At 37.6% G+C, this 22,087-nt stretch overlaps 1 protein-coding gene across 1 annotated transcript; it reads right to left on the bottom strand.

The window, feature by feature from the left end:
- Positions 1-1,359: 1,359 nt before the first annotated feature.
- On the bottom strand, positions 1,360-5,696 carry LOC127986407 (urokinase plasminogen activator surface receptor-like). The gene is made up of 5 exons (XM_052588646.1): positions 5,647-5,696; positions 5,440-5,553; positions 4,969-5,100; positions 1,809-1,919; positions 1,360-1,692 (listed from the first exon to the last, which is right to left on the bottom strand). The coding sequence occupies exons 1-5, from the start codon at positions 5,693-5,695 to the stop codon at positions 1,502-1,504; spliced, it is 597 nt and encodes a 198-aa protein (XP_052444606.1). The 5' UTR covers position 5,696; the 3' UTR covers positions 1,360-1,501.
- Between the last annotated feature and the right edge of the window lie 16,391 nt (positions 5,697-22,087).

Raw genomic sequence — 22,087 nt, 5'->3', positions numbered from 1 at the left:
CATCAGTGGTTCAACTGTAATTTTACGAAAATTATATATATATATATATATATATATATATATATATATATATATATATATATTTTTTTTTTTTTTTTTTTTTACAAAAATAATACTTTTTGTGTGCAATGTAAACAAAAATAACTTTATTCAATGATTTCTCCTCTCCTGGGAGAGCCTGCCGCCATTAACTAGAGTACCACTACAGATGCGTGTGAATTAATTTGCCTGTAAACAAAGTGCAGCGCATGCAGGGTCTACATCAACAGCACCACACACATTCGCCATGGGTCATTTTAAATATCTTAGTATATCATAAAACATTGTTGACAAGTTCATGTGTCCGATGCAATTGGAGACCACTGGAAATGCAATTTTATCATTTTATAAGAAGAAATCCTGAAGGAGCGTCACAGGTTCAGATGAAGGAAATCTATGCTTCCAAGACTCATGCATGAACTACTTCTAGATTCTGTGTGAATTTTAGTTTTTTTTTTTTTCAAATCTCAATTTAGGACTTGGACTGAACATGCAACAAAAGAAAGAAAAGTTGCACTCAAACGGGCACATGGCAAGAGATACTAAAAGCACACACTAACAAAGATCCTTTTTAATTAAATCTGACAGCTATACTGTATTGGACCTTGAAATGGTAGTTGCATAGACTGTCAATGGAGGGACAGAAGGTACAGAGATTTCATTAAAAAATACTCTTCATTCGTGTTTCAAAGATGAATGGAAATTGTATGGATTTGGAATGGTATGAGGGAGAGTAACTGATGACAAAATTCACATTTTGTGATTTTAAATAATGTTGTGTTCTATGGGAAAATTGTGTCATTTCACTTGACTGTTGACTAGAAGTCTGTAGCAATTGCAAACCAAAATTTTGGTGCAACACCAAAATTGTACAAGTACTTTTTCATGATTTCCTTTTTACTGCATGTTGCTGTTTAAAAGTAAAATGTTCTATAATACAATAATTTTCAATGGTGCTTTTCACATTGTTAAATTAATTGATGTCATAATATTTTTGTCTTCACCTGTTTAAGGCAAAAAAAATCTACTGAACGCATTTTTAAGAATGTTCACATGAGTTGAAAATAAACCATGTTCAATTTATACATATTGTGCTGGATTTATTCTCTACAAAAGATAGGCCTATGCTAAAATATTTGTTTTAATCTGCATAACGGATTTTCCGTTTATGGTACGGAAGAAAATGTTAATCTATGAAATTTTCTGTTTTAATGTTGAAGGAAGTGTCCGTAAATTTAACATTAAATGTCCTGGTAATTTTCTGCCAGTACATTATCAATTTTTTTATGGATAACTTTTTTAACAGTGAAGGTTAAACCCTTAACCCCAGAAACAATACGGTTTTATTTCATAAAATGTCACATCAGAATGTCACAGACAAAAACATATCAGAACACAAAGGATGCATTATAGAGAGTAAAAATTGATTGTAGATGATTGTAGATGTGAAGATCTGCTGGATTCAGTGCAGCAGGATGAAGGAGAGCAGAGAACAGCAGAGGAACAGGAAGCTCTGAGAGACGCTCTGAGCACCGTTACACAGATTCCCTGAACAACATGAAGCTCCCTGAACTTCACCAACTGATGCTGCTGCATCACAAATAGATTTAGAGACACAGCCTTTTACAACCAGTGACTTGCCAACAAAAGTCCCTAATGAAAAGAAAGAAAAGAGAGGTTAGTCTGAGATGGAAACTGGTAAATGTGAGCTGTATCAAAATCTCAATCATAAGAGAGATAAAATAACATTTTCTTTTCCAGATTCTCACCTGTTGCTTTAATGCAGCGGTCTTCAGTCCCTGTACAGCTCAATATGTTTAAGCAGCTCTTTCCATCACAGGAGTAACATGTCTTTCCATTGGGGGTACTAGTGCTGGGATCTACAGGATGAAAAAAAAGTATTGTATTTTCTGTACAAAATATGGATCGACGATATGGATTTTTTTAGTGCCAATGCCGATACCGATTTTTGTCCATCAGCCTTAGCCGATGACCGATACGGGCTGCCGATTTTCTTGAGTCGATATTTAGAGCAGATACTGCTTTTTCTCACTCAATTTACAATATAAAAAATACACGATGATACGAAATGTTAGTCTCAATTTAAAAAAGGAACATTTATATATATTATATTATATTTATATCCATATTATAACTTAATATGGATGGGTGTACTGCATATGGTTAACTGTGCAAGGGTAAAAGGCTTTCATCAACATCTACAACACAGCCTTGATGATGCATTGCTTGCTGACATATTATAAGACAGATATAATCAGGGGCCTGTTTCACAAATGAGGTGAACCTGGTCAGGAGCAGGTTTTCTTCGGTAAACCCAGAGTTTCTTTCGGTCTCCTCCCCCTTTTTAAACACTTCATTGATGGACGCTGGAAAAAATGCTCTTCTTACTAAGTGTTTTTTTTTTTTCAGTACAAATATATATAAAAAATAATAATAAAATAAAGATTGATTTTTTATATGAGAAAATGATATAAGATACTTAGTCTTATTTCCTGGGGGGATCTAAATTAAGTGCATTTTACTGAAGTCAAATTATATGCCAGTGTGGTAATAAAAATAATCTTAATGCAAATGGAAAACAAGATTATTCTGAGTGTCTATTACTAAGTGCAAATCTACTGTAGCTCCGCCCTCCATCAACACATAAGGTTAAATACGACACATGTGAATAACGGCTTCAATGGTGTAGGCAGTAATGTTTTGGGCATGGAAAACTAGCTTGTAATGCGATTGATTGGGTTACAGTCCGGCTTTTGCAGAGCTCGTTCGTCTCACTTTTTCCATCAGGTCACATTAGAATTTATTTTCAATAAAAAGGAACAAAATGTGATTGTGATCTAAAAGTGGAAGTAAAGTGCCTAATGAGTGTTTAATAATGATACAACTATTTATAATTGTAATAAATATAATCATTTACAATCTGTTATTTTTGCATCCTGTTAATTTATAACAATAGTGAGGAGCAAATGTATCTGCCAGTATGAAGTATAACTAGCATCTAATTACTATTTACACTTAGTCTGTTCCAAAGAACTGCTACTTTTACATGGTAAATAGAATATATCACGATTTTCACTGTACATTTTTTCTGTAAATAGCATCTAGAGGAACTTGCACTTAGCCTATAGGATCTATCGCTAAGAAAGTATGTTAATTCCACTTAAATAGCCACTGCCGTATTTTTCTTACTTTATTGGCAGATAATTGTAAAATAAAAACAATACACTTAAAATATTATTATTAATATTATTATTTTATATATATTTTTTGCCCATGAGATACCATAAAATGATTAGCTATTAGTTCATTAATCTAACGTTCTGCCAGTGGGAACTGTTGCCATGGTGCATCGTAATATTGGAGCTCTATTTATAATGGCTTTTTATAGTTGTTGTGCATGCGCTTAACTCAGAATCAGTCAATTTAGAGTTGATTAAACCAACTCATTTCAGCTGTTCTGTAACCGAAAACTCAGAGTTTCCCATCTCAGGGTAACTCAACTCAGAGTTCAAGTTTAAACTCAGAGTTGGTTGAACCTCCTTAGTGAAACGGGCCCCAGGTCATCACAAAATATCCTGACTGTCAACACATTTAAATAATTTAAGTAAACAATAAACCTGAAAAGTAGCCATTGAAATAAAGTGCTTGATTTGTAATTTACGACTGCCATGGTTTAAAATTTTCTACATAAAATAAAATTAGCATGTCTAAGTAGGGTTGGGTATCGTTATTTTTAATAAATATTATTGATTTATTTTAATAATATTTTTTTTGTTTGGGGGTGGGGGGGGGGGGCAAATCGACTGTTACTTTTTTTTCATTTAATCATTTATTCAAGAAGACTCAAGAGATTCATACAAAAAAAAAACTGAATCATCCATTAATTAAACAGGAATTTATTAATGATACTGAATTCATTTTAAACGTGTTTGAAATAATGATTTTAATGGAGAATAAAAAAAAATAGACTGGAACATGTTATTCTGTGTAGTTGTCTGATATATTTAATCGTGATCTCCATTTTAAACAAACAAAAACGAATAGATTCTCAGTTTATTATGAATGTGGGGCCGTTCACCCATCGCATCTAAAAATGTTTTATCCTTTTCACAAGTGCTTGCGCTTCCCTGGCATCTGTCGCTGCTATGCAACCATGAACTGCGCTCTCCACAATGACAAGGAAGTATCAGCAAAGGATTACTAGCCCTTTACTGCTACATATATTAATGGAAATGAGAAATAAAATCCAGCCCTGTCCGACTATAATCTACTGAATAAAACTCATACAAATCCCACGAAATCACGGAACAACGTCGGCAACTCGGCATTATTTAATCCTATGATCAGTGTTTGTAACTGCTGCCAAATGCATATGGTTAGCCTATAACTTAGCTATTTGCTGCTCCCTAAATACAACAGTTTTATAGACGAGGCATTCGGCATTCGCGTTTTACATTTTGACCCACAAACTTACTTAGCTATAGTTGCACGAGCAACGTGTTTCCACTTTAAAAGTGTATGGCAATATTTCAGCAAAGTCAAACAGTTAAACGATGCTTTGAAAGTTGAAAACTTACGAAGCAGGCTTACAGCACTCCGATAGCGGGGGAGGGAGAGTGTGAACTGCAGCGTCTCCAGCAACACAGAGCTGCCTGTGGACGCCTGTCTGTACATAATGCCGTGGGGAAAACTATTGGCGAACGCAGAAGCCACGTATCGGCCGATGCTGATATATCGGCCACAAAATATAACATGCAATAAAATAACACTATTAGCTGCTCCATTAAATAATTTCACAATTGAAAAGCTGCACTCTCTATTTTATTTCCTGATTGAATGTCCTTTGGAAGTAAAGTGAGTGTCAACTTTAAAGATAGTAATTTACATTTGGTCAGTAAAGCACAATACCTGGAGGATCTTGGAGGTTACACCCGTCTGTGTTACAGCATACCGAAGAATACTTTATAATGCCGAAGTTCATGGATCCACTTAAACAGTCAGCAGCACATTCTTTAGCCTTCTTTTTAACACTAATGAAACCTAAAACATGAATGATTCACGAAAGACAAGTTCAACTGCACATTATTTTGACTGCAAATATAATTTCAAACATCAAAATATAGCATTTTTCTCATTTCAAATACTGATTCAATTTTAATAAATTGTTTTGTTGGCATAACATTTTGTGAGAAAACTAATTAAACATAAATCTGAATAGAATATTCTGATTAGATTTGTAACCTTTTTGAGAAAATTTGCAGTTTTGTCAGAAGTTACATTTCCAGTGAAAAACAAACAACAACAAAAACAAAAACAAAATAACACCAGCATCTCCATCAGTCAAAAATAACAGTGAATTTCAATCCATCATTGGCTTACCAGCTTGTCCCACTGTTATAGAACTCATGCATTTAGAATATCCACTGTGACATGTATATATTTTTGGATTTGAACAAGTCATCAGACTACAATCGTAACAGCTCAAAGAGTGTCCTTTAGTAATAAAAGAGAGAGAGAGTAGCGAGAGAAACATTAGTGATCCATATTTATATTCAATAACATTACAAACACTCTTTGTCTTTGTACCTGCAGTGCAGAGACTGAACAGAAGAAAAACTGAGGTTTGCAGATCCATCTTTGATTAGGAGGAGAATGAAATGGAGTTTCTCTCTCAGTGCTCACTTTATAGCTTATAAAAGGGGAGGGTCTTTATGAGAAAATGAAAGTTTAACAGAAGTAGACATTAGTAGAAACAGAAACTTCAGCTTGCATACTTTACATATTTGGCAATTAATGAAAAAGTGAATTTTAATATGGAATTGCAAGGAAAGTAAGTCTGTTCAAACCAACCTTCTTAAACGGATAGTTTACATCAAAATGAACATTCTGTTTTAATTTGCTCATCCTCACGTCATTCAAACCTGACTGATGTACTGTCTTCTGTGGAAAATAAGATATTTTGTTTGTTTTTTGTTCATAAGATGTAAACAATGGGTTCCATAATGTTTGGTCCCCAAAATATCTCTTTGTGTTCTGCATAAGAAAGTAAGTCATACATAAATTTTGTATAAGCTTATTTTATTTTATTTACTTTTTTAGTAAGAAAAAATAAGACATGAGACAGAAAGCAAACTGCACACACACACACACGTTCTTTTCTGCAGCACAGAGCATCATTTCAAGTTGAAAAATGTTAGGGCATGTTCACACTTGGTGTCTTTATTCACTGGAAAAAGTTATCAAGGGCACTTTTTAGTAAAAAAAAAGTAAACAAAAAAATAAAAAAAATCTGCTGTGGCAGGTGTGTGAAGATGGATAACCAGCATCAGCAGGAAAATCCCGAACGATTTGCCATAATTATGGGTGACAGAAACATTCCCTTTGTGTGTTATGATATTTTCTGCAAGCTCTATGTAGTCCGAGTAGGCCAATATCTAGCCTGTTAACACGTGTCTTGTTAGTTTGGTTTAGTGAGCAATACTTTATATTTTAGACAGTAGGGCTGCACGATAAATCACACACAATATTTAATTTATCTTGTAAAGCCGGTTCTGTAATCAGCTGTAAATCTCCATCACCTGCACGCTTTCACATGGAGCAGCATTAGCGTTCGACTTGAAGCAGCGCTGCACAGAATGATCACTGTATTACATCAAAGATCCACGGATCCAATAGGTGCGTTCGACTTCACGCAGCATTGCACAAACCGATCGCAGTCTGACTTGAAGCAGTGCATGCAGGTTAGAAATTTTGTCTGACTTGAGACCATAGACAGTAAAAGAAATGGACACAGCGACCCCATTTGATTCAACGGAGACAAATGAAGTCAATTAGAAGCACGTACTTCCTGGTGGTCGAATGTACTGCGCAGACTCAAAGTGAACTTGATGACGTAGATGTCACATGAGCAACCTGTCTGACAATTGTAAGTCTTCTAATCGCTGTGCCAAGAGAAATCGGAATCACCCACCGAATCTTGCAGATGTTGTTGAACAATTTTGTCCTGTTGCTACTATGGACTCTCTATGGGCTTCTCCCTTGACTTTATGCCTCCACGTCCCCCCGATTGCCTCATAGACAGTAAAAGATTGCCTGCGAGCTTCTGCTCCTGTCCATACAGTAATTTCTCTACTGTGCGACAGAGAGTCGCAGGTTATGACGCATTCGTTAGCCTATTTTTTACAAAAACTGCTTCTATGGTGCCACAACGTAAGATACAAGGTAATGGGGCCTTTTATACATTTTTGTGTTTCTTTAGAAATAATGAATGGACAAATGGAGTCTTTAAACGTCTCAGATGTAAAGTTATTCGCTGTCAAAGTGACGCCAAAATGAATGGGAGTCAATGGAATGCTAACAGCAGGTGGGGGTCCGCTAGCCAATGGCGGTGCCCAGGGGTGCTTCAAAAAATATATGAAACCCTGCCCCCCTGCTTGAGACGCCGCTGACACCACATGACTGTCATGTGTGGCATCAAAGTACTGCGAGAGTGTTTTGAGAGCTTCTCCAGGGGGGCAGGGTTTCATATTAGGCTTGTTTGAGATGCGCCTTGCCTCGTCTGAAATATAGGCGAGAGTAGGTGGCTGCAGTAAGGGGAGGGGTCAAAAAAGACCTTTGAAGTTGGACACTTCCTGAATCTCGCTGTTTTGTTGTTTGCAAATTTCAGCAAGGGAGGAGATCGCGTTCACATTTTTTTTATCGCAGATGAAGTGGATGTAATCAAAATACCACTGTTTTGTCATCATGTGCAGATCACGTCCATAGTATTTTTTTCCATACTATGCAAGTCAAAGCTGTTTTGTGGCAAACATTCTTCAGAGTTTCTGCCCTTGTTTTAAGCCAGACCCTGACACTTTGACACTTCTCAGATTAAACCACACAAAGATGAGGCATAATGGCTAAACAATCCATTTAGATATGTATGTGTGCATGTATATTTTTAATGGATTGATTTATTAATTCACACAAACATACAATAGAATAAGTGAAAATTACAACAAGGAAGAATTCAAATAAAAATAAAAATAAAATAAACTCATGTCCTAATTCTTAACTTCACTAGGCGTGTTTTGTTTTTGTTTAGTTTGCATGTAAATAATAAATGGGTAATCTAATTCCTAGTATAATGAGAAAATGTATCAGTTGACATTCTCAGCCAATGAGAATGTAGCTGTGTCGTCAGTCAGTCGTTTCCCATCATGCTTTTGATCAGCACAGCCGATGGAGAGCTACTGCGCTCGACTACTCAATCCGACACAGCCGCCTCACCATCGCGAGAGTTTTTTGGCACATGTCAGCATGACATCAGAGCAAGGCAGACGTAATTCGGACAATTTTTAACCGGCATGCATCTCGCGGTGATCACGGGTGATCAGTTCTGCGCAGATTTTGCTCATCTCAAACAAGCCTATTTGGCTAGCCGTTGGCTAGCGGACCCCCACCTGCTGTTAGCATTCCATTGACTCCCATTCATTTTGGCTCCACTTTGACAGCGAATAACTTTACATCTGAGGCGTTTAAAGACTCAATTTGTCCATTAATTATTTCTAAAGAAACACAAAAATGTATAAAAGGCCCACCTTATATCTTAGGTTAACGATTGCATCATAACGACTCTCTGTTGTATAATTTTTGGTCCCTAATTTATTTATTTTTTCACAGTTTCACTGGTAGTCCACATTATGAAGATTTTTTGGGTATATGTCACAGTTTGCTGTATTTTGCTGTACTCACATAAATGAACTATAGTGTCCTGCACCCACCTGTAAAACAATATAATCAACTATATCTGATTTTTGGTTTGACTGTGGATAAATTCTTGTTAAAACTACAAGACTTACTTTCATTTTCTTGAATTAACATTTAAGACACTGCCAGCAGACCTAGTTAGACGCGGTCACTTTAAGAGACAATTGCATCCATTAGTCTATAATGAAACACATCCGATTTCTTTCTCCACTGTTTACTTTCACTTAAGACATGACCACAGTTTTTTTCGAACACACTTCGCAAGATGGATATTTTAACATATTTGCATGTATTTGTCGGTACAAAAGCAAGAAGAGGCAGATTCTGTGTGTAAGCGCTTTGAGACACCATCTCTGTGTGCGCCCTGAACACGAGAATACCGCACGCTGGTGCTGAATTGGGCTCTTTCACATCCCTTTCAGCTTGTTTAAACTGCGATTTGCATTTTTTCATTCAGGTGCAGGAGGACGCGAACGTCCTGAAAGAGAGCTCGATTCTCTGTTGCTGTCCGTTAGATGCGACTCCCTCTACTCTAGGCTACTCAGTTGAGATTTCTACCGTCTTGTGTTTGAATGCTTTAAACTCTTTTGAATGTTTAAATTGGCTCAGTTTAAAACCCCGTGAAAATGATAAGCTTTCGTCACTACACGCAGCAGTGGTCAGCTGTCCTGAGCGTCTTTTAGGCTGGCTTCAGCCAGTCGGTTGAGATCGCCGGAGCCCCCCCTCAGCCATGGGCCCCTATAATCGTCACAACCTTTCACCCCACTAGCAACGGCCCTGCCGAGACTCAAGCCCACAACCCTGGTTAGGGGTCAAACTCTCTAACCACTAGGCCACGACTTCCCCAGTTACAACAGTTTTTTTATAGACGCTAGGACACATTTCTCAATACTTAGGTCAATTGTGCAAAACTCTTCACACAGTTCTCCTAACCAACTTTCAGCTTGGCAAAGCAATTTATTTCACATTCAAAATGCACTACAACTACCAAAACACTTTTTTCCGGTCTCAAATCAACTCAACATGGCTACGATGACACAGTTATTACAAGGAGAGGGTGACTTATGAGGACATAACCCATGTCCCCATTTTTCAAAACGCTTATAAATCATACAGAATTAGCTTTTTTGAGAAAGTAAAAATGCACAAAGTTTCCTGTGAGGGTTAGGGTTAGGTGTAGGGTTGGTGTAGGGCCATAGAATATACAGTTTGTACAGTATAAAAACCATTACGCCTATGGGATGAACCCACTTTTCACAAAAACAAACATGTGTGTGTGTGTGTGAGAGAGAGAGAGAGAAAGAGTCGTGTGTGTGTCTCCCCTCAAACTGAAAAAGATTAGAGAAAATGTTACTGTGCCATGGTATAACAGTAATACTCACTCTATCAAGAAAGAAACTCATAGTCTTGAACGCAAATGGAGAAAAACTAACTTGGAAGTCTTTAGAATTGCATTGAAAAACAGTATGTCCAGCTATAGACAGGCTCTACAAACTGCCAGGGCAGAGCATATCCACAAACTCATAGAAAATAACCAAAACAATCCGAGGTTTTTACTCTGTGTGTGTGTGTGTGTGTGTGTGTGTGTTTGTGTGTGTGTTTGTGTGTATGTGTATGTTTGTATACACACACTTTGGATGGGTTAAATGCAGAGCACGTATTCTGAGTATGGGTCACCATACTTGGCTATGGGTCACATCACTTAATTAAATTTAAAATAGCACTGCATAGTCTTCACCATAAAATAAAATACAGTCAAACCAAAATGCATTCAGACACCTTCAACGTTTATTTGTTATAGTTTAGAAATTGGTAATAACATAAGAACTGTGTCAGAGCAAATTCATCTTTATAATGTCAGAAAACTTTGATAGAAAGATATGTAATGGTATCATCCAAAACTTCAGACAACTGTTAGTATGATAATATTTACACAAATATCAAAACTTCGTTGAACAGTTACCAAGCAAGCAATGCTTAATTTTATCTGTGGTGTGAACAGGTTGCATAAGCAATTAAAGAAAGAAAAACGTAAGCAAAACATGGTCAGGCCAAAGTGTCTGAATAATTTTTGGTCCCTAATTTTTTTTTTTTTTTTTTTTAATCAGTTTCACTGGTAGTCCACATTATGAAGATTTTTTGGGTATATGTCACAGTTTGCTGTACTCACATAAATGAACTATAGTGTCCTGCACCCACCTGTAAAACAATATAATCAACTATATCTGATTTTTGGTTTGACTGTGGATAAATTCTTGTTAAAACTACAAGACTTACTTTCATTTTCTTGAATTAACATTAAAGACACTGCCAGCAGACCTAGTTAGACGCGGTCACTTTAAGAGACAATTGCATCCATTAGTCTATAATGAAACACATCCGATTTCTTTCTCCACTGTTTACTTTCACTTAAGACATGACCACAGTTTTTTTCGAACACACTTCGCAAGATGGATATTTTAACATATTTGCATGTATTTGTCGGTACAAAAGCAAGAAGAGGCAGATTCTGTGTTTAAGCGCTTTGAGACACCATCTCTGTGTGCACCCTGAACACGAGAATACCGCACGCTGGTGCTGAATTGGGCTCTTTCACATCCCTTTCAGCTTGTTTAAACTGCGATTTGCATTTTTTCATTCAGGTGCAGAAGGACCACGACTTCCCCAGTTATAACAGTTTTTTATAGACGCTAGGACACATTTCTCAATACTTAGGTCACTTATGCAAAACTCTTCACACAGTTCTCCTAACCAACTTTCAGCTTGGCAAAGCAGTTTATTTCACATTCAAAATGCACTACAACTACCAAAACACTTTATTCAGGTCTCAAATCAACTCATTCTTCCAGAACACTGGCAAAGGTTGACAGCCGACAAACACATTTTGTCACCCACAAAACGATGACCTAAAAAAAACAACATGTAGCATTATACAATGTTTTCTTGTGTAAAACAAGGACACATCTCTGTTTATAATTCACTGCAATATATGTTACTGGAATAAATCAGACACAATGCAGAATTCGTCAATATTTTATGTTGTTTATTTATTTTTATTTGTTTTGCACTGAGTAATTCCAAAATAGAAGAATTTGTATACACACCATCCACTGATACAGATACAATAGTAATGCTAATCTACTAATTGTCCAATTGTTTTTATAGCATTTAATTGTAAGATTTTAAATATATGTCAGTAAAATATTACTGTAGAAATGTAGCAAATTGCTGTCTTATTCAGTTTTGTATTATGTTATTGTTTTGAACATACACAGAGCAGAGAGCACATAGATGATAGCAAATAAATAACGTCAGCGGCCATGGTACTGAACGAGCAGTCATTATTATATGTAGTTCAAAAGGGCCAACACTCGAAGTTATTATGCGAGTTAACTCGAGTAATCCGTCACCGTGACATCAAGTGGACTTTTGAAGCTGAAATAATGAGTGGATTAAGCTTGGACTTGAAATAACGAGAGGAATAACATGGATAACTTTCTTGTCGGAGGATTGTAATGCATCACAGGCAGTCAGGTACAAGGAAGAGAGACTACGGCTCCTTAAATTAGGTAAGACAAAAAGTTTTATTTTTCGCAACAGGTTTATTGACTTGTAATAGCAATTAATGGTGGAATATGTGACAATCGGGTCCATCGGGTCTGTGTCTTCCCGGCAGGTTCGGGTCCAGCTTTCAAATAATAGGCGGGTCCAGGTCCTGTCCGGGTAGACATTTCTCGGATCTACACAGGTCCGGGTCCAGCTTTTGAAATAATAGACGGGTCCGGGTCGGTTCGGTGTAGTACATTACGGGTCTCTTTCGGGGTCGGGCAAGAATTTTTGGACCCGTGAAGACCTCTACTATCGGTGATTCCATAGGCTCTCTTTCTTTTACCTGCATGGTTTAAAACCGCAAATAGTCATGCCATGACAAGAACAGAGTCTCTCTCTTACTCCACCCAAGCACGATTACATCGTTGATACGTATCATTGAACTCACACGCTGACAAGATGACGATTTGACAATCGTGAAATTCATGGCACTTATTTGGGGTACACTGGCACAGGAAATTCAATATTTTTTTTTTGTACGCTTAATTTTTCGAATACAATGACAGCACCAAGATTTTCTGAGTTGTTCCCGGTTGAGCCAACCTTTGCCTTTTCCGTTCAAAAAAAAAAAAAAAAACTCCTTCACTGTCTGGCCAAATACTGGCCATTCAACTTTTCCTTTACATCTTACGTTCACAGAGGCTTTCCCGTTTGATGTCATGAGTATTTACCTCCCATCAGACGTCGGTGAGAGCCTCCCGTCTAGACCACATTACTTTTTCCTTTCTACGGTCAGCGAGGCTTACCCATTCGACGCCGTGAGTATTGAGCTCCAGTCGGATGTTGGCGAGAGTCTCCCGACTAGACAACTTTTTTTCATCCTTTGGTCAAAAAAGTCTTACCCATCCGATGCTGTCAGTATTGAGCTCCCATGGGATGCTGGCGCGAGCCTCCAGGGCACAAACCCTTACCTATTCCTCCTATGGTCAGCGAGGCTTACCCATTCAATGCCTTGAGTATTGAGCTCCCATCGGACGTCAGCGAGAGGCTCCCGGCTAGACAACCTTACCTTTTCCTTTCTACGGTCAGCGAGGCTTACCTGTTCGGTGCCTTGAGTATTGAGCTCCCATCGGACGTCAGCGAGAGTCTCACGGCCACCTAACTTTTCGTTTGTGTTTAATGGGTGATGGTGCTCCCGCCAAACTCTGTCCAAATCTTTTCCCCCCACCTGGTGAGGCTTACCCGTTCGATGTTCTGAGTCCTGATCTCTCATCGGATGCTGCGAGAGCCCACGCAGTCTGGTTTTCCTTTTCCCACTCCCCAGCCGGCGAGGCTTACCCGTCTGATGCCGTTGAGTACTGTGCTCGTGTCAGACGTTGGCGAGAGTGCTCCCGGTTGGGTTTTCTTTACTTGCTGCCCACAAATGGGCCTTATCCATCTGATTGATCTCCCATCGGGTGTTGCAAGAGTCCTCTTTGTCGGCGGCCCAAAGCCTGTTCATCTGCTCAACTGAGAGGACCTACAATGAGTCTTGATCTCGAGTCGGAGGCTTCACGGATCCTCTCGGTCAGGTATCTGCTCTGGTTGCCCACTGATAGGCAAGGGCTCATCAGCCAGTAGGGACCATATGCCAACACCATGTCCTATTCCAGTCGAGGCAACTCGGGCCCTCCTGGTCAGGCTATCCAATCACGTTGCTCCTCCACTATCGGCCGGTAGGGCTCATCCGTTCCAATGCAGTGAGGTGCTCCGGTTGTGCAACGTCTCGAGCCCTTCCGTCTGGGCGCCCCAAATCACATAGTCTAGTTTCTGGCCATTCCCGAGCTCGGAGCCCCTTCCCCGGACAGCATGCCAAATATGCATTATAATACTTCAGCTAATTATATTTAAGTGTGAACTCGTGAATGCACATTCTTATTCTTTAGCTTGGGTTAAACTAATTAATTTTACTTTGTTGGAACAGTGTCACGGTTGGTAAACCGTGATCTCGGGTTGTTTACACTTTGTGGTGAATTCTGTGTGTTCTGCGTCTGCACTGATTAGTTGTGGACGTCTCCGATAATTGTATCAGCAACAGCTGCCACTCATTACTCATCTCCTATATAATGGCTTGTCTCACGTCTTGTGTTTGTGAGATCGTTGTTTCATGTCGTTGTGTTTACCCCCGTCTGGCTTCTGTGTAGTTTGCGTTTGGATGTCTGTGTTTCCCCAGAACCTCATCCACTCTCCGCACGATCACTCAGCCACGGACACTTACCTTCGGCTCTGTTCCCCGCAGTTCCTGTGCCACTCTCTCCTGCTGCCTCACGCCGTCAACACCCGGACTCCTCACCTGCACTCCATTACCGTCTGGACTTCTGACCACCTTAATCATCTCTCTGGAGTGTTCCCGTATCATCGTCTTTGTGTGTCTTTGTACAATATCTCATCATCTCATTAAACCTTGTTTACTCGCTATTGTTTCCAGACTGTCCTTTCACCAGCCTTCACAAACAGCAGCTATGCTAATGATGTCTCTATTTGTTTTTTATGTTTTGCCACGGGATTTACATGCCGTGGGAACTAGGATTTACACAAGCTCCAGTCTGGATCCAGAACACCAGAAAAGAGATGATGCTGACCCCTCAGAGGACCCAAGATGATGCTAACCCTGAATCAACAAACAGAACTAACAAATATTGCTGCAAGTGTGACCACATCATATAATAATTGCTGTTACTAATGTTCATCGTCTGGCTGACTACGTGTTGTATGAATTTTTCTGAAAAATCCTGTCATACGTGCACAAACTGACAGTCACCACTTATAAGTTACTACTAAATATTGTAGGTAATTTGTAAGGTAATTTTCTGTAAAGTTGCTTTGTAACAATTTGTATTGCAAAAAGCACTATACAAATAAACTTGAATTGAATACTCAGAATTGGTGCTCTGCATTTAACCCATCCAAGTGCACACGCCCACACAGCAGTGAACACACACACACACACCATGAACTCTCAACTCTCTAAACAGGCCACAGCTGCCACACCTGTAGTGGTTATTGAAGATCTGAGGAATGATTCAAAAGATCTTGACAAAAAAATTTAAGAAATGGCAAAACTTTACCACAAAAACCCATTAGTAAAAATTAGATAATGCTTTAAATAAAAGCAGCAGCTATTTGCATTAAGTGTAAATATCATATTTTCTTAGCGATAGATGCTATTTACAATAGTGGCAATTATCTCCACCTCCGTATTGTAGTACATTGTAAAACAGCATGCAATATTAATTTATTGAGTGTAACTCTTTGATTATATTCTTAATTTTCATTGAAAACAAATGCTTTTCTTATGTGATTTGAAATTTGAAAAGGGAGAAAAAAGTTAGGCAAAAGGCGTATTCAATTCGAACCCTGATCGATCGCTAATTTTTTACCATTTGCAACACTGGAGCTGATGAGTGTAAGTAGCTTCAGCCAACTAGGAGTGTGTAAATAGATACTCCATTATATAAATAAGCATCACATTTGTTATAGTATTTACTAATATTTGTTAATATCAGGTAATAAAAATACAACTGATCATAGTTAATGTAAACTCAGGTCCATTAAATACATTTTTAAAGATACAACTTTTCATTTTAATAATGTAAAATTAGAAATTAACATTAAACAAGATGTTTCATGAGTATTTGTCATGGTTAGTTCACTCTGATGTATTTAACGCTTAAAATTGTAATCTTACCAAAATAGTGAAATAAAAAAGTATACAAATATATTTATATATACAAATATTCCATACATATAATTATAAATGTCATCAAAATAAACTGTAAATTTTGCATGCTTATTATGAAGTAAATGCTATTCCATATGTCTTTAATTAGAAACAGCATGCATCTGTAGCTGGTTCAAATATGACAAAATATGAATATTGTTAATGAGCTTCATCAAAACATAAGCTATATATTTTTTTGTGCTTTATACTTGTGTTTAGAGTTAAAATGGGGCATAATGTACATAAATCATTTAGTGGGAGCCGTTGATGCAGAATATTGTCTCATACACAAATCCGGCGAAACACAGAAGTAAAGCAGTGCTACCATTACTGCCATAGACAGTAAAAGAAATGGACACAGCGACCCCATTGGTTTCAACGGAGACAAATGAAGTCAATTAGAAGCACGTACTTCCTGGGGGTCAAGCGAACTGCACAGACTCAAACTGAGCTTGATGACATAGATGTCACATGAGCAACCTGTCTGACAATTGTAAGTCTTCTAATCGCTGTCACCCACCGAATCTTGCAGACGCTGTTGAATAATTTTGTCCTGTTACTTTTATGGACTCTGGGCTTCTCCCTTGCCTTCATGCCTCCACGTCCCCCCGATAGCCTCATAGACAGTAAGATTGCCTGCGAGCTTCTGCTCCTGTCCATACGGTAATTTCTCTACTGTGCGACAGAGAGTCGCAGGTTATGACGCAATCGTTAGCCTATTTTTACAAAAACTGCTTCTACGGGGCCGCAACGTAAGATACAAGGTAATGGGGCCTTTTATACATTTTTGTGTTTCTTTAGAAATAATTAATGAACAAATGGAGTCTTTAAACGCCTCAGATGTAAAGTTATTCGCTGTCAAAGTGACGCCAAAATGAATGGGACTCAATGGAATGCTAACAGCAGGTGGGGGACCGCTAGCCACTGGCGGCGCCCAGGGATGCTTTAAAAAAATATGAAACCCTGCCCCCCTGATTACTGCGTGCCTTGCTGCTAAGGAAGTAGCAGAAATAGCGTGTTGGTCCTGTAGGCGGCTGTTGCAGTTATTTTTATTTAGTTTTTTTAGTACGTATGCTGTCCAGTGATGCCGGGAAGAGCGTGTTGTGTGGTTGGCTGTTTTAAAAACAACACAAAACTACAGGCCTGGAATAAAACCGTTTGTGAAATTTACGAACCTTTGTTGCACCTGCAACAAAGTCTGTCGTCGGTCGGTCTCCATGTCCTCTTTGCTTCGCGATTTTTCTGTGCATGAGAGAATGGATGTGTGGCATGAGAGCATGTGAAAAGCGTCAATTGCGTGTGTCTCACATTTTATTGCATTTGTATTAGTTGTTTGAAGAGTAAAAAAAAAATATGTGGGTCGTAACGCAATTACAATCGGCAAGTCGGTCGGACTAAAAGGGGAGAAAAATAATTAATTGGTTCGGTCCCAAATTGACAGGGTTGGTCGTGTTATGGCAAACAAGAATATTTTTAAGGATGGCCTAATAGTTATTTGAAGCTTGTGAACATATTAGCAACACAGCTAGTAATGACAGCATTCAGTTTTATTGTTGTCATCGATTAATACACTTCATAATTAAAGCACATTACATATTTTTAAATTATGTTGTCAATAAATTACCTTTGTCAGTAAGTTTTGGCCACTGCCTGACATCATCTACCCAATGTTCCCTTTCACCAGACATTTTCTTTAATGAGCAGGATCCACTTTCATTTGAAATGTCATTAGAGGGCACCGGCAAGTGTCCATAGACAGTAAAAGAAATGGACACAGCGACCCCATTGGAACTCAACTGAGACAATTGAAGCCCATTTTTAGCGTTTTTTAGCACTTCCGTTTCTGACGCGCAGACTCAAACGAAGCTTGACGACATCAGCAACCTGTCTGACAGATGTAAATCTTCTAGTAGCTGTGCGTGCAAACTGCCATCGTTAATCTTGTAGAGACGGCGAGCTTGAGCGGGGAGTTCTTTGGCGTGAGTGAGCAGGAGTAAGTATTCTGATTAATTATTTTGTATAGTATTTTAAAATGTAACGCCAGTACGCCATATTAAGTTAATTGCCTGCGAGCTTCTCCTCCTGTCTGTACGGTAATGCGACAGAGAGTCGAGTGGTTATGACGCAATCGTTAGCCTATTTTTTACAAAAACTGTTTCTACGGGTCCATAATGTACCATAGAAGGTAATGGAGCCCTTTATACATTGTCATGTATCTTTAGAAATAAATAATGGACAAATGGAGTCTTTAAACGCCTCAGATGTAAAGTTATTCGCTGTCGAGGTGATGCCAAAATGAATGGGAGTCAATGGGAATGCTAACGCAAGTGAAGTTCTGCTACAAGATGGCAGCACGCAGCCGACTTCAACTTCCGGTCGACTTCCTTGCCGCCTGTAAGTGTCACACCGTCACACTTCGCAGGCACGCAGTAATGGCGGCAGGCAAGATGGCGGCGCCCATAGAGTTCGCGGCGAATTGGTATGGGGCACATACTGGTGACGCACATGATACTTCGTGTATGTGTGATTGACCAACAGCGCCATCTTTAGAAGCACATAATGCTGCTGACGGGGTCGTTTGTGCTTTCTCTCGCTCTTCAAGAGTGCTGCTTTCTCCATGCTGTACGGGCAGACTGGAGGGTAGAGAGATGTATCCCAAAAAAGTGTAATTGTGCTCTGTGTGTTTCTGCAGACCTGCTTCTTCAGAATAAAACATCCTGAGACCTCCTCCAACCGCATTGTCTTCATTGTGAACAACAAAATTTAATCAGAGTACACATCTACATATCTACAAGAAGAAGAAAAAAACATAAAACCAAAGGGGATTTTTTAACACCATAACCACATTTGAGCTATGACTCACATCACACACTGATGCTTCTCTTCTGTTATTGTAAATGTAAAAATAAAGCTTTAAAAACTGTTGTCTGACTGTTCAACAATCAGGGCATAATGGATAAATAAGGGGTTTAAGATGCTTTTTTTCTTTTTCTCAGAAAACACAACGCAGCAATAAAAAAAAACAATGCATCCAGTTTTCCTAACTAACACTAAAAACAATGTTTTCTTTCATAAAACAAGATTGACAGCTCTCTGCTGTTAGAATTAACGAGTTTATATTACAGTACATTATTGTAGCCTACAGATGATTCAGAAATGGACAGAAAAACACCTGTGTACTGTATTTAGCTACATCTAGCCTAATTGTTTTTCTTTCATTTTTTTTAGATTTAGTATATATTTCAATATGGTATTACTGAAAAGTTTACCTTATTAAAAAAGTATATCTTATTAAATTGTATATTATGTTAGGTTTTAAACTTGAGCTAGGCTTTGAAAAGAATGAATTTACTTTAAAGAAGTAGTCAATCAATGTATGTTGTGTCACAGCAATGGGAAACTATCTGGTGTGCTCACTGTGTGAAGAGTTTTGAAAACGAGCCATAAGTATTGAGAGATGCGTCCTATTGTAAAAAATAAATAAATAAATACCCTGTAATTTATGTTTGTGCCCCCTCTACAGGCGAAGATATTAAATGTGGTAAATATGTACAGTAAGTGCAGCTCAAGGCCTCATGAGGGAGCTGCATGGTAGGTGGTGCATGAAATCGTTGACCTTTTGTCACTGTGTTGTATTTCTATTTCTCTCACATGCTAAAATAAGAAATAAAAAACCGAAGCAATATTTTTATATTATTTTATAACAAATTTGTATCACTATTGATATTAAACAAATGTATGGTAAAGCTGCCATGAATTAGATTTTTTTTATTATTAAACTTTTATTTTTTTTAAATCAGTATTTAATAATATTTTGTCATATATTTTTTCCATATTTATATATTTTAACACAATTATACCCTGTTATTTATCTGCATTAGCTCTTAATAAAGACACACTATGGACAAAAGCATGTGAACACCTGAACACCTAACTCATATGGTCTTGTGTCCGCTTAATGTTTATATTAATACAAAACCACAAGCATTGCAATATATGAGGTGTGGGCTTCCCTCCTGAATTGGGGTAGCAGCATATTTAATTTATGGAATAAAATTGAGTCTGAGAGGGACTGACGTACATTGTGTTCAATGAATGGCCCTGTCTAGTTGTAAACACTAAAATACAGGTGCATCTCAATAAACGAGAATGTCATGGAAAAGTTCATTTATTTCAGTAATTCAACTCAAATTGTGAAACTTGTGTATTAAGTAAATTAAATGCACACAGACTTAAGTGGTTTAAGTCTTTGATACTTTTACTTTTGGATTATTTTTCAAAAACCCACCAATTCAGTATCTCAACAAATTACAATACTACATAAGACCAAAAAAAAAAAAATTTTTTTAGTGAATTGTTGGCCTTCTGGAAAATATGTTAATTTTCTGTACATGTACTCAATACTTGGTAGGGGCTCCTTTTGCTTTAATTACTGCCTATTACCGGTATTGTGTTTGCTGGTCAGTCAAGCACACCAACACCATGGTCATTTATCCAACTTTTGGTGCTTTTGGCAGTGAGGGCAGGTGCCAAATCCTGCTGGAAAATGAAATCAGCATCTTCAAGAAGCTGCTCAGCAGAAGGAAGTATGAAGTGCTCCAAAATTTCTTGGTAAACAGGTGCAGTGGCTTTGGTTTTCAATGTAATTTAATTAATTTTTTATAAAACAATAATAAAAAAAATTAAAACATTCACACAAACATATTAACTGTATTCAAATTCTCATCACTGATTTATTTGCACTCAATCTTGTGCATTCAGCTAATATATTATACAGCTAATGGCTCTATCAAAACAGAAAGAATAATGAATACACTTTTTTGGGGGGGGAACGCAACTTTGCTACCTCATTATGCTTCCTCAGATTTGATAGTGAACTTTTGAAGCCAGACATTTACCTGATGAAAGTCACAGCTGAAGTAGAAATGTGTGTGCTTGATGCATGAAAACGATCATTTGAACTTTTGTTTTCCATATTTATTGTGCATAATTTAAAATAAAATTGTAATATACTTTTTAATATGTAATAAAATTTTAAGGAGTAAAAAGTACTGTTTTTCTCCAGAAATTTAATCAGGTAACTAGTTTAAACTGTACATGAATGAATAAAGTACAAATTCCCCAAAATAATACTTCAGTAAAGTAATCAAGTAAAATTACTCAAGTATTTTACACCTCTGTTCATATGTAAACTGAAATCAAAGGTTTCTAATGTAAACATGTCCTAATCTAAAACATATTTACATTATTTGTGCATCATCATCGGGATTGTACATGCATCTTATTCTTGTTGTGATCTCTGTGACCTCTGTAACATCCCAGATGCTCCCGGTATTGTGCTTTAATGAGCATATGCAAATGACTATATTTCAAGTCAACACTCATTTCATATGACATTCAATCTTGAAATAAAATGTAGAGTGCAGCTTAATTTTCTAACAGGAATTGATTGGATGGAGCAGCTAAAGGAGTGTTGTTTCATCAGATGTCATATTTTGTATGAAAAAAATAACTCTTGATTTCTTCCTATGTGTGTGTAGGCTACTTATAGACTCTAAGTCAATGTTAAAGTGACACACTCTGGCTGAACTACACAAGACCTCTGATTAATCTAACATTCAAGATTTGATTTCATTTTGATATTTATTAAATTGGAAATATTTCTAGGTATTTGTCAATATTTCTTAAGGAAAAAAAAGAGGTCACACTTTATTTTAAGATCCAATTTTCATTATTAACTAACTAAACTTTGCCTCAAACTTCTTAATCGCTGCTTATCAATAGATGGCAAGGTAATCATTAAGTTTAGATGGGGTATGGGATTAGGGTATATAAAATATGGTCATGCAGAATAAAGTATATATATGTGTTTGAGTGAAAATCTTAGCACTGCTATACAGATTCCTTTCACAACATGAGATCCTCTCAAAATTAGGAATTGTTGTGGCATGAATCACAAACAGATCTATA

The sequence above is a fragment of the Carassius gibelio genome, chromosome B21, assembly GCF_023724105.1.
Source record: "Carassius gibelio isolate Cgi1373 ecotype wild population from Czech Republic chromosome B21, carGib1.2-hapl.c, whole genome shotgun sequence".
Lineage (NCBI taxonomy): Eukaryota > Metazoa > Chordata > Actinopteri > Cypriniformes > Cyprinidae > Carassius > Carassius gibelio.
This window is presented reverse-complemented; position numbering and strand designations above follow the sequence as displayed.

What these genes read in the sequence shown, in the direction of transcription:
- LOC127986407 (XM_052588646.1), bottom strand. Translation starts at nt 5,695, where the DNA reads ATGGATCTGCAAACCTCAGTTTTTCTTCTGTTCAGTCTCTGCACTGCA. An exon ending in TATAACAGTGGGACAAGCTG is followed by an intron (nt 5,101 to 5,439) that starts GTAAGCCAATGA and finishes TTCATGTTTTAG; the next exon opens with GTTTCATTAGTGTTAAAAAG. An exon ending in CCGCTGCATTAAAGCAACAG is followed by an intron (nt 1,693 to 1,808) that starts GTGAGAATCTGG and finishes TCTTTTCATTAG; the next exon opens with GGACTTTTGTTGGCAAGTCA.